Source organism: Sparus aurata, chromosome 2, assembly GCF_900880675.1.
Source record: "Sparus aurata chromosome 2, fSpaAur1.1, whole genome shotgun sequence".
Lineage (NCBI taxonomy): Eukaryota > Metazoa > Chordata > Actinopteri > Spariformes > Sparidae > Sparus > Sparus aurata.
Window position 1 is genome coordinate 29919545 of NC_044188.1, and position 12893 is coordinate 29932437.

A 12893-nucleotide genomic window follows, 5' to 3' on the forward strand; every position below is an offset into this window, starting at 1 on the left:
GCTGTAATACTGAGGAGAAGCAGGAGTCAGTCACTCAGAACGTTTACTCCCAGCAAGGCGGGGCACACTCTTCCACAGGGCTAGCTTCGGGATGTGGGAAAGAGTCGCATGGAAAAGCTGAAGCAGCTGCCCACAGCAGCGGGCTAAAACTAACCAGGCACACACATACTGTACTTACACACCCTCTAAGACTGTGTGCCATCAACAAATAGATAAGACAGAGTCTGAATCACTGCCAGCCTCATCAATTCCTTTCTACCAGACCCTCTTCTCACTTTATGAAGTGTTCCTGCATCATTTCCAACACTCTCTGCATCTCTCTGCCATCTGAGACACCTTTCAAACACTGACACTTTGGGCTGACCAAACCTACAATCCCAAAGCATAAGTATTTGATGAGTTCAGAATGAGACTCAAAAATCAACTCTCCCATAATAATTTATTTACAGTATATCTCTACAGTATATGCACATCCAGTGTCTCCTAAACATTCCCATCTAGATGTCTGACTCAACCTCCCATGAACTCAATCAGTGGTAGTCATCTTCCAAACAACCCACCACACATACCACTGACATTACCAACAGAGGCTCATTTTACTCACTAAATGTAATTATCACGTAACCTTATCTTTGATATATCAGAATGTCATTCCTGAATTTTCTCTCACAGGAAATAGTGAATTAGTAGGTGGGTCTTTTGTGTCATCCACCTCTGATAGGAGATTTGCCATGACCACTGCAAGGGAAGAATTTAGTGTAATACAGTGTGTCACTGTAGCTGTGGTGGCGGGAGTAATTTTTGGTATTCATTCTCTATTCATCACTGTTGATCTTTTATAGTTCTAGTGCTTTAAGTGGTTGCAGCACTTATATTGTTAATCATGATTAACAGTCTCCTTTTGTTTTTCTATCTCGATTATAATGTTCAGTTTCCTCTTTTATCTAGCTGTAGTGGTAATTTCCTTACAGTGGTGGTTCACCACTCCTGAAATAGGGGCGGCAGTGGCTCAGTATTTATAGGGACTATATTGGGGACCAGAGAGGGGGAACCGGAGGGTGGCCGGCTCAAGACCCACTTGGACCAGTCAATATGGAGTTCACCCCCTGGGCACTGCTGGGGTGCCCTAAAGCAAGACACTGAACCCCTAACAGCTCAGGGGACCTGATTGCAGCCCCCTTGTTCTGACACCTCTCCATGCATTAATGTAATGTAAGTGTTTAGGTTGTTTGTGTAAATGTTGGTGCATGGGTGTGTCTGGCCATTAATCCACTTCAAGCTTGAAAGGCTGTTGCATTAGGACCTTATCAGTCCTGTTTCTGGCTTAGTCTAGTGCGATATCCGTGCTTACTGTTATCAGTGCAAGACGTCCAAAGCCCTGATCATATCTTAATGCTTGGGTTCACACTGTAGTCATAGATGCCAGGATTTAAACTAAGCATGTCTAGCTTAATGTGTATGACAAGGAACAGCTGTATAACCCATTACTGACCTTGAACATTGAGTTGTTATAAGTTAGTTGGTCCATATCAGTAATTCTTAACAGGGGCGCAAACGCCTACGAGGGGGCATTCGGAGAACATCAGGGGGTGTTGGAAGTATTACAGTTTGGGAGTTTACACCAGAAACTCACAACTAGACCAGTTGAAACTTCCATCTACGCTCCTTCCCCTCCACCCTTGACCAAGGCACTGGCTAAGATCTGGAGTTGGTCCCCCAGCACAGAGTACTATTTTCACTATATTGTACATTATATGAAATGAGATCAAATAAAAATTCCTTTTCATCTCCAACTTTCCAGAACAGAGATCTCTCCTCCTCGTGAGGCTGTCATCAGTGTGCTGTGTACAGGACAGGGCAGCTCTCTCAGCCTGCATGACAGATCCTTGCCCGATAAGTGCCCTCAAATGTCTGATTAAACTTATCTATAGCCAAGGAGGACAATGCTCGTTGTCACTGTTGCGGGTGGAAACACAAGAAATGTTTCCTAAGATCTAGCACAGGTGTTTGTCTTGCATACAGGCAGAAAAATGCCCAGACTGCAGAGCTCATAGTTCATCTCTCGTTTCCTCATCCACCTTGGGTGTGTTACATTGTTACCAATACAAACATGAGTTAATGATTAAGAGTTACCATGGGTCTGCTGATCATTCAGTTTCAAAATATTGTTCATTGTTCATACATTCAGCCACTGGGAAGTTCACGGTCTCAGTTTCAGAGCACTCAGAGCATCCTCTGTATGGAAGATTTTGGCCTTTCAAATAGTAAAAACAAATACAATTTAAAAGGTTAATGTAAAAAAGGCAAATTATTTTACTACGCAACTAGAAATTATCAAAAAATAAAAATAAAATGCAAAAATTCAAAATGTAAAATGAAAATGTAGGCCAAACAAAAGCTGAATTGGAAATGCTCAAACTGAAAGCATTGGTAAAGATTGATTTGTAAATCAAATAAGACAAATGAGACATGGGAAACTCAAAATGGGGGATAGTTAAATGGAAATTTGCTTAATCAACTAAGGGGGAATAATCAGTAGATCTCAGCAATGCATATTTTTGAGGCTACAGCTGTCATAACAATAAGTTCGACAATAACAAAATTTCAAAGAAATCTGTGAATGTAACTTGAGGTTATAAAAACTCAAGCCGAATACAGAATAATAAGAATATAATAAGAATATAAATAAGGAAAAAATTAAATAAAGAAAAAAAATTATCTAATATGATATATAATATTAATAGCCAGATAATAAAAGAGGAATAATCATAATTATACACAGATGAATCATCAGCATTCAGGAAAGACAATTAGCCTACATCTTATTTGATGGGGGGCAGTTAGGGACCTGGATAAGGGTTGGGTGGTGCTGGCCCAAAAACAGTTAAGAAGCACTGGTTTATGAACCTCATGGTTTTCTCCTGTCCTTGCCTGCACTCCCACTTTTTCCATTAAAAACGATTTACAGTATATTGCATCTGATCAGATCAATAACACTCGTGTCTGTATGCTAAATATGAAGATACAGCTAACTACGTGTTCGATTACCTTACTTTAGCATTAAGCTAGGAATGCAAAGGGAAAGAGCCAGCTGTGACCAACGACAATGAACACCAGCCTACCATCTCCTCTTAAATGCACCAATAATGACATTATTTTATTCATTAAAGCTGTTAAAAAACCAAGCTAAGCTAACTTGCAAAGCATTTCTAGCTTAACTATTGAATTCACAACTTTATATAGTTTCCACATTATGTTCTCAACATGACTAAAAACAAGACTAACAAGAAGACTAAAATGACTGGCCTCCTTGACTGGCAAAGCAGTCTTTTCTGCCAGGTGGAATTTGTGGATAATCATTAGCAGGCAGAGGATGCTGTTTTAGCAGAGCGAACTAAAACTAAACCAATGGATGGTTTCACTTTAGTCGATGGTAAAGGGTTATCAAATTCCTGATCTTTGAAAAACGACACATGCTGTATGAGGGTTGGGTGATATGTGTCTATCGAACTGGCGCATGACAATGGAATATCACGATACCCACTAGCCCTTTTCACACAGAGACACCACATCATCGCTGCAACCAAGGCTCGCCTTTTCTCTGCCTTTGTTTGTTCACACTGAACCAAGCAGTGGAACCAAAAGAGGCCTGACAGTACACATCATAACGCTTTTTCAACGTGTTTCCTCCAGTTCCCACGTGTTGATCTAAACATGCATCCGCCGTCTGTTTATAATCATATGGATGCAGTTATAATGTATTGTGATTGAGAACCTGAACAATCATGCATTGTGGAAAGTTATGTCTTTTGCTATATGACATAATTACATAATCGCCTTAAGCAAACAGCAGACCCTGTCTGACCCTCTCACTCGCAGGGAGGGATGCTGTTTTTTGGGGGAAAGTTCACTCATGTCTCAGTCAGGGGGGCTGACCTTCACAGTGATTTTTTCCAAGACAGTAACTACAACAACCCAATAGTGGAAGGAGACAACGGCATGATGAGTTAGAGTTTTTGCTCTGAATCCCATCACATAATCATCGCGATTCAACTGCAGAAGCTGCCTGGCTCTGCTGTTGGGGACAGGCGCTATTTTTCAGTCAGAAATGTGACGAAAAGTCGATAGGACAGACAGGATGACAGACACTTTTCCACGTATAACTGCAGTATTTTTTTCCTCATATAAGTCACTAAAGACACTACCAATTACCACATTTATGTTGTTTGGTCCTGTAATACTGCTTTGTGGGTTGAAGTGTGGGACATTTCTCTTGTATTTGATGAGTGAAGGCTCTGTTTAGCTGTCAGACTGTAAACTCATCAGACTGAAACACCCCTGATCCATGCCTCTGTCTATTCTATTTGCATAGATGCTGTCTCTACTGTGTACCAAAAAACATTCTGAATTTTGAACACTATGAAAGCATTGAATTTTACCATGGCAAGTGTCAATTTCTGATTTTTTTAGTGTGTCACAAGCCTTGATCCCAATGCTACTCAGCCATCAGCAGTGGACAATGGCATCACCCATCAGCCCATCCCGAACACGTTTACATGCAGAAATCCACGGAACTTTGTACAGGAAGTTCAACCAACAAATAGGACTTCCAATTGTGCTGGTCACCAAGCCAGACATACCACTTTCAGGAACTGACTCCTAGTCTCTGTGGTGGTGGCCAAATGTTTTGCCCCCTTCTTTCATTTGTGTTGTGTAAATGTCCTTCAGGACATCCAAAAGTTTGAGATGACAGACAAGGTTAAGTGGAAATACATTCCCAACTGAGCATTTCCCATATCATAGTTCAACTACATCAGTGTGAGTGCATAGCATGCGTGACTGTTCTTCCTCTTGCAGAGGTTATGGTGGAGGTCTGGCTAACAGCCAGTTTGTCAGGTGTATCCTTATTGGTTACTCCCAGGATCCACACAACATGTAGTAAATCAGGAAAACCTTGACCCTTTCAACATCAGATCAAATCCTCCAGAACATAAAGTACTGGTTCTGAATGTCGGTCTACAAGAAGGTTCTTGGTATACTCTAGTACATTCAGTTAAATGGGTGCACACTGCTGTATGAATCTGCAATTAACTAATCTACTATTTACCATATCAAATTCAGTGAGACTGGTATTTAATCAAATAAATAGTCAAAACTGCAAGCCAGGGCCAATTACTGTCTCTTCGTTATGTGAAATCTGAAAATCTCCTTGAATAAAGTTAACAGTGTGCAAAAGACACCATTAGCCTTTGTGCTTGATTATTCTCATATTATCGTAATCATGTAAAATACATACAACACCATTCCGCAGCATTTGTCTTCACTTACATAAGTTTCCAAAACCAAAGGAAAAATACCTAACCCTGCAAAAACAGGCCAACATTTGGGGTAAAAACTAATTTTAACCCCACACCACACTCTCACCACAACTCTGTCACAGCCACAAACCAGAAATATCACCAGAAACCCAGCCCATCAAGATTAAAAAGGCTTGAGGCGAAGCACAGAGGGAAAAATCTGCCTTAAAGCATCTGTGCCACACCAGTCCAGTGGAAAATGCAGCTAAATAAATCTCACCGGAAAGTCTACCGCAGGAGGAACTGCTTTGGAAAAATATATTGACAACAACACATTGATGTCTGTTCTGTGCCAACTTGGATAATGGTCCAGAAATGCGGAATACTGTGCATTTGTTTCTCCACAGAGCCGTTAATGTAAAATAAGAACAATACATTAAATGAACACAACTGCAGTGCCGCTTCAAAGCCAATCATCTCCAATAATGAGCTGTCATTTAAAGGAGCTTACATCAAACTTACAGCAGAGTGACTTAGTGGCAGCTGCAGGCAGCCACCGAATGCTTGGAGGTTTTGCCCTCCAGGCGACCTTGAAGCAACAGGTCAGCTGCTCTAAGCAGCTTGACCCCTGAGGAATATACTGTCTATGCTGGCTCATTTCTCCACACTTCTTTCTTCAGGTTTCAGTCTCTATGGGCATCTTCCTGATGTATAGCACAAGGCTATTTTGTCTTTCCATCCCTGCTGTGTGTGTAATCTCCCTCACTCACTCATTATCAGGCTGGAGATCAGTAGATTATAAGGCCAAAAGAGACACTCTCCAATTACAACAGCTGAACACCAACATATAGCGATCGAGAAAACCAGGACGAGGAAAGAAATTAAATTACCAATCCTACTTGTGCAAATCTGCATATTAACATTTTATATTCATGGCAATATTTTCAGTGACAGAATCTGACAAGGGCCTATTCTATAAATCGGTGGGTTTCATGTTGGATTACATCAGCTGTTTTTAATGGGTATGAGCAGGTTGCCTCCTATGCCAGGTGCTTCCTTTGTGTTTACATAAACCACACACACATTCACAGATGGGCAGGCATGTTGGCAAAGCTCTCACGGCAGAGCCACTTTATCAACTAGACACAGACAGCTGAAAAATATTCATAGCAACGAAATACATAGAAGAAAACAATTCTATCAAACTGAAACCACCACTGAACGGGTAATTTGTATTTAAGGGAACAGAGATCACATGTTATAGGCTGATATCGGTATGCTGGAGATGGTTAGCAACCATGCATTCACCACAACACCGATAATGGCTTAACGTCCGACACAGAAACGAGGCGCTGTCTACAGACACTGGTACGTCTTTTACGTTCACAGCAGTTTGAGCTCACAGGTGTGAAAGGCTGTGAGAGTTGGCTGCCATGCGGTCATCTATCTTAATCTGTGTCTGTCTGTCGTCTATAAAAAGACAACCCCAACCTGAAGGATTTCAAGTTGTAGGCTGCGAGCCAAATCAGTACGTGGCTCCAAGTCACAACACCGCCGTCAAGGAACGTCAGTTAGCCAACTGTCTCCAGAGTTCCGGTAACTGAAAGAAAGTCCAGGCTTCGTTAAAACAATGTACCTAGGTTTGTGTTGTTGTTTTCTAAGCTGAAAGTAACTGGCCATGGGTTCCCCGACTGGAACAAATGATGAAAATCATAGCAGGCATACACACAGGAACTTCCCATTCACTTACATTAACCTCTGAACTGTGTTAAGTGTGGCACCACGGTTCAACGTGCTGTCACTGGGAGTCTGCACAGGACGAGTCGAGCGTGAACGCTTCATGTCAAAGTAACACAAAACTGACACGTTGAACGCACGCCACACTGAGCAGTGCCTCCGACTGATTTGGCAAAAGATTTTAAGCCGGGTTCCGCCGAATAAATGAGTCTCCAACAGGTCGTACAGCGTTCAATTGCGACTTTTTTATTTATTTTATTTTTTGTACTTTTGTCCACATGGCAAGCGTCATGGCTTTCCGCCCACTCACCCTGGACATGTCACGAATTACCGTGCAGAAAACTTTCCAAGTGTCACGACTGTAACAGCCACTGTAACCAATACAACGGAACGGACATTACAAGTAACGCTAGCGTAAACCAAAGTTAGCTTAACCGCCCGCAACGTTACAGTAACGCCGAAAAGCAGACAGCTGCTGTGTTCGCACCGGCACGAATCCTACCTTCAAACAGCCGAGTCAGAAAACAGCGTCGTCCCTTCTCTTCTTGAAGTGTTTATCGTCCAGACAGAGTAACGTTGGTGGGGATATCTGGTCCAGTCCCTGCGGTGTAACGTTAAGCCTGTCAGCCCAGACAGTCAGACAGTCGGCGGCTGGTGTGCGCCACTAGAAATCTACAGTACAGTGAGCGTGGAAGTAGTGCCGGGTCTGTCCTGACCCTCCCACCACTCCCAATCCACACCGGCGCTCCCACAGCGGACGGTGCTACAGCAGGAGCTTCTCCCGGTCACACTGCAACCTCAGCACACAGCTGAACCTCCTCTGGTGGTCAACACTTTGTTATATTAAATATATGAGTGGGGAAATGATAAATGACGCCGTTGATATGAGAAAAAGAAACTGACAGTTCGCGCTTTAGTCGGGACTCACTTCCCCTAAACCCCTGTGGGAGTGGTGTGGCAATTCCCCCCCCCCCCCCTTCCTTTTCTGTCACTGAGGGCTAGCCCAGCCTTGTTATACCAGGAAGTCCACCAGCAACCCATCCCACAGCCTCCTGCCTGACTGATATGGTTTATTCTAGCCGAGCCTCGCACTATGTCGTCATTGTTTTCTCTACTAACGCCTGGAGGGCAAATAGTCTGAGCAGTGCTGTAACAATAAACAATAAAGGTGAGATACACCGAAGGCGCCTCTGGTGCTAACCGGCTAATGTGGAATAATATACACACACCTCTCACGAGTGGAGGACAATAACAAAGCTACTCATCACAGTAACAAATATGTACTCAAACGTGTAGACATTCACTTTTAGACTTGATTTCAATTAAAAAAGAAAAAAAAAAAAAAAACCTTTAAAAATATTGTTCTACAGCAAACTTCAACTTTTACACCTGACTGCAGCCTCTGAGGGATAAACACCAGAATGGGAATAGTGTGCAAAATGTAAAACTATATATAATATATATTTAAAATTAAGCAGTTATTTGCATTTTGGCGCAGAGATCGTTGTCTTAATTGCGGGGTGTTGGCAGTGTCATTCAGCTGCAGATGACACCACAGAGGCTTTAATAAATGCCAGCGTCGCATCAAACGGCTCTCACAGATCCTGACATCAGTCTCAAGGAGCTCTCGTGCCCTCTGCCGTCACCGAGGCCGCCACTGCACCGCCTCACATCTCCTGTCTGAAGGAGTCCACCCTCCTCCCTCATAAAACAAAACAGTTATGGCCTCAGTAATGTGAGGGCGATTCCAAGGTTTGCAACTTTTGGCTATAAAGTGTTTATGGTTAATGGATTTACACTTTACTGTTATAACGAAAAAAAGGGATCTCTAGGGGCGGCTGTGGCTCAGTGGGTAGTGCGGGTCGTGTAGTGATCAGAAGGTCACGAGTTCAAATCCCAGCTTCCCCCCTAGTTGCATGTCTAAGCAAGGTACTGAATTCCAAATTGCTCCTGATGAACAGTTGGTGCTTTGCATGGCAGCCTCTGTCATCAGTGTATGAATGTGTGTGAATTGGTGAATGTGGCATATTGTACAGTGCTTTCAGCTGTCGTTAAACTGGAAAAGTGCTATAAAAACACTGTAGCATCTTCCTTATTTATTTTTATAATTTCAGGGATTATTTTTCAGTTCACAGTTCAACTATGTTTTACTATGTATTTCACTTCCCAGATTTGAAGATTTGAAGATCTATTTGATCATTTATCCGTTTTTAGTTTTGCCTAGAAGGCAATGGCAGTCATGCACTTGCACAGTTTTCATAGCAAAGTACAAACTGTTTCCTAAACCTGTTGAATACCTGAAAAATACTGAGATCGTGTCCTGCTGCATAAGGCGTGTCAGAAAAGGAAGCAAATGCTCCACATAAACCTGGTCAGATATTATCTCAGTTATGCAACCGTGTGCTGTGACCCTGTGAAGGTGACCTCGACCTCAGCCGCTCAGCCGGCTGTCGATGCCAGAGCTGGACTGCAATATGGCTGCACTGCCAAGGGGGGGGGTGATCGATTCAGCGTCCAACAACCCACACTGAAGGGCATTCTCTGACACACACACACACACACACACACACACAGGTTGTATCCTGTTGACAATGCAATGTTAGACAGACTGACTGTACTGAACGGAAAGGCCGGTCCTGGCACTGAGCCCCCACCTCAGCTCCCACCTACACCCCTTCCCAAAACTGTCCACATCGACTCATTGTCCCGAGAAAGAAGGTTGTAAACGTTGTAAACCAAATGACGTGCGTAGTTTACAGGTTACAGGGTCTTGGTTCATAGCTTAATAAACAATGGGTAATCCCGAGACACACACACCTTTCACACACATCCAGTGTGATTTGACCTTAGAGGAATGTGGGAAGGGGGAAAAATGAAGCGGTGTACTGGAATGTCTTTGTCATTTCCTCCCATCCAGGCTACAGTACATTCCTCACCTCCCCAATCATCAGTGACCAGCACACAGCAGGCTGCATTAAACACACCACACATTCTTCTCAGTATACATCCTAATCTAATGCCAGCCCACGCTCTGCTGTACCAAATGGTGCCTTACACCACGCGGAGATTGATTTAAAAAAGCCCACTCCCTTCATTCCTTAGATACTATATTTAGAGATACCAGACATCACGCTCAGGGTGGGAAACTCAAATGTCGTACAGCAGGTTACGAGTCCCATAAACATAGAGAATCCGACAAATTGTTATCATTTCACTCTTTCCCGATTGATCAGTAACTGAAAAGGTAATGGATGGTGAAACTCTGGAGTGACACTGAGTCATATCTCACAGTAAAACAACATATTTGATAGCCTGTTATAACGTCATCATTCAACCACTTCCCAGCTTACATTACTGTTTGATAAGTGCAACGCGATACGAAATGAAAGGTGTAAATCAATTATTCTTATCTTGGACTTTTTTTATTTGTGCCTTGACATGAAATACACTGGACGTAACCCGATGGTAACGTTAGCTAGGAAGAAGCTGAATGCTAATGGTAGCTTATGGTGTGACGTAGGAGAAAAAAAAGTGGATACTATTGCACTTGCATAAAGACTCACAACAGGCAGATTATTAAAAACAGAACGGTCCAAATCAAAGCAGCAGAGCCTGAGACATCCTGACTTTTATCCCTAGTATAATTCAAGCTTCAAAACCACTGCCTCCTGTATTTCTCATAATCCAGCCCCATGTGCCCAGTAAATGAGCACGTCTTTCAACACCCGCGACCCCAGTGTGTAGGGCTCTCTGTTGTAAATGTGTTGTCTTTGAGCCCAAACCGAGATAACTCTGATGACAGGGTCATTTTCTCAGCAAACCTCCACCAAAACCGCAGAGAGCTGCTTTCACAGTCCAAGTAGAACTTATTATACAAAATAAACTGACCATTGGCAGAAAATTGGCAGAAAGTTATTCATAATAAGATCTTTTACACGTCACAAATCACAGAAGTGGTGTTCATCTGTGGTGATCATCTTTCTGAACGTAATTTTCTGGCCAGGAAACCCGAGTGATGCTAACTCCTAGGTTAGCATACAGAAATACATCATCCCTGTGGCATCTATTTGGACATCGCCTTGCAGTAGCAACATTAGCAAACATTTGTAGTCTAGTTTCTGGTCACCTGACAAATACAAGTCCAGATATCTTCACTGTGTTTTGTATTATCTTGTGCTTATTTTACTGTCAGCTGCTGCTGGAAATGACACTGTTGAGTGTAAGACAGAGCTAAAACAATAATGTTGTGAGTTATAACCAATAGGCATGTTCTTTGTTCCCATAATTCAGATACAAAATATTGATTATAGGGGCTTTAAAGCAACAGGCTGTGTGGGTGCACTGGATTCTGATCTGTTGAGGTTACAATTGGTGGAGAAATCGGTATGTCGTCTTCTATAACATGGGTATTGACCCAATATCTCATCTTTAAAATGAATTCTGTTTTTACAGCATATTTTACACATTGTCTGCCATCAAACTAAAGCATAACGGCACTGAGAATATTTTACTGCAACATTAAGGCGTGCGTGTTTGTTCAGTCATTAACAGGAGTAAGGAATTTTGCCAGCTAGCCACTTAGACCCCGACATGTATTGTATATCACAACAGACTGCAGGGTGGACAACTTTCATATGGAATTGATATTTTCTTTTTTTTATTCAGAGGGGCTTCTTAAATGTTCTGTTCAGCCCATGTTAGCAGGATTCTTGGCATTTTATACAGTTCTGATCTGAGTCTGTTACAGATCTGGCTATATTGTACAGATTTTGACCTCGCATAATCCAATCCTGTCCATATCAATGCTGTTCATATCACATTCTGTATTAGTAGTCCACAGAGGATGTATAATTAGCCAAAAGTACAGCTTATTATAATTCTGAGAGCACTGCACTGAGGCCAGCAGGGTTTAAACTTATTTACTAAGCACAGCTGGTCTAATTTATCAACGCAATTTACATGACAGATGTATACTCTAAAGCAAATTACACTTCTTAAAATATGTAAATGTTTCTCAGCCTGATCCTTGTGGGAGATGAACCCTTTAACCTCAGCGGTGTCAGCATCAATTTCTACCCACTGAGCTGCATCAAATCCTTTGGAACGAAGGATGAGTGGAAAAATCTGACTCCAGAGCTGACCTCAGACCTGGCTGCAGTGTGTGAACTGACCTTGCAGTTGTGGCAGTAGTTTTCTCCGTTCTTTCCCGGAGGAAGAATGATTTCCCCCGTAGGGATCAACTGAATCCTCAGTTCCATCATGGTTCACTTTTTCCTTATTCCCTGGTCCCTATTTGTAAAGTCTGTTTTGTTAGGTGTTGTATGTCCTTCTCAGACTTTGACAGAAGTGCCAGAGGGAAAATATTGCACCTCTCCCCTCACGTCCTTTGGCAAATCCGTAGGTCAGGCAGAAAGAGAATGCGTCTATAAGACTATCCCAAAAGAAGCCTGAAAAGCAGAAAACTGACTTTAACTCTCATAAGAAACACAACACAACAGTTTGTGCGAATGGATCTCTCCCACATGCACATGAAGAAAAATGCCGCATCTTTCAAATGGGAGCTCTTACCTGACAGAGCAATTTTACTTCATGACACGAAGATCAAAAGGGGAGAAGACAAACATTGGCGCAGAGAGGTGGAGTTGGAATGTTACCTGTTGCGGAGCGGAGAGTTGCAGTGAGGCCGCCTTCCCCTGACTGCAGCCAGAGGATGTTGCCTCTCCAGTGGGGATCATGGGGAGGATATGGAGCTCAGCCTGTCCTGAGATGGATGTCACATGCAGAGGATATGTGTCTTTTGTCTTATCGTGTGTGTGTGTGTGTGTGTGTGTGTGTGTGTGTGTGTGTGCCAGCATGTGT

The 12893-nt window shown here is 42.6% G+C and overlaps 1 protein-coding gene across 2 annotated transcripts in view; it reads right to left on the reverse strand.

The window, feature by feature from the left end:
• Positions 1 to 12480, reverse strand: part of LOC115569469 (unconventional myosin-Ic) — a 65077-nt gene extending 52597 nt beyond the window's left edge. The window contains exon 1 of one of the 2 annotated variants that reach the window (XM_030397461.1): positions 12206 to 12480. In XM_030397461.1, coding sequence (XP_030253321.1) covers positions 12206 to 12295 — 90 coding nt within the window. In that variant the 5' untranslated portion in view covers positions 12296 to 12480. Of the gene's footprint in view, positions 1 to 7536; positions 7967 to 12205 lie in introns of those variants that run through there. The other variant, XM_030397462.1, reaches the window with a different exon arrangement.
• Positions 12481 to 12893: the final 413 nt, after the last annotated feature.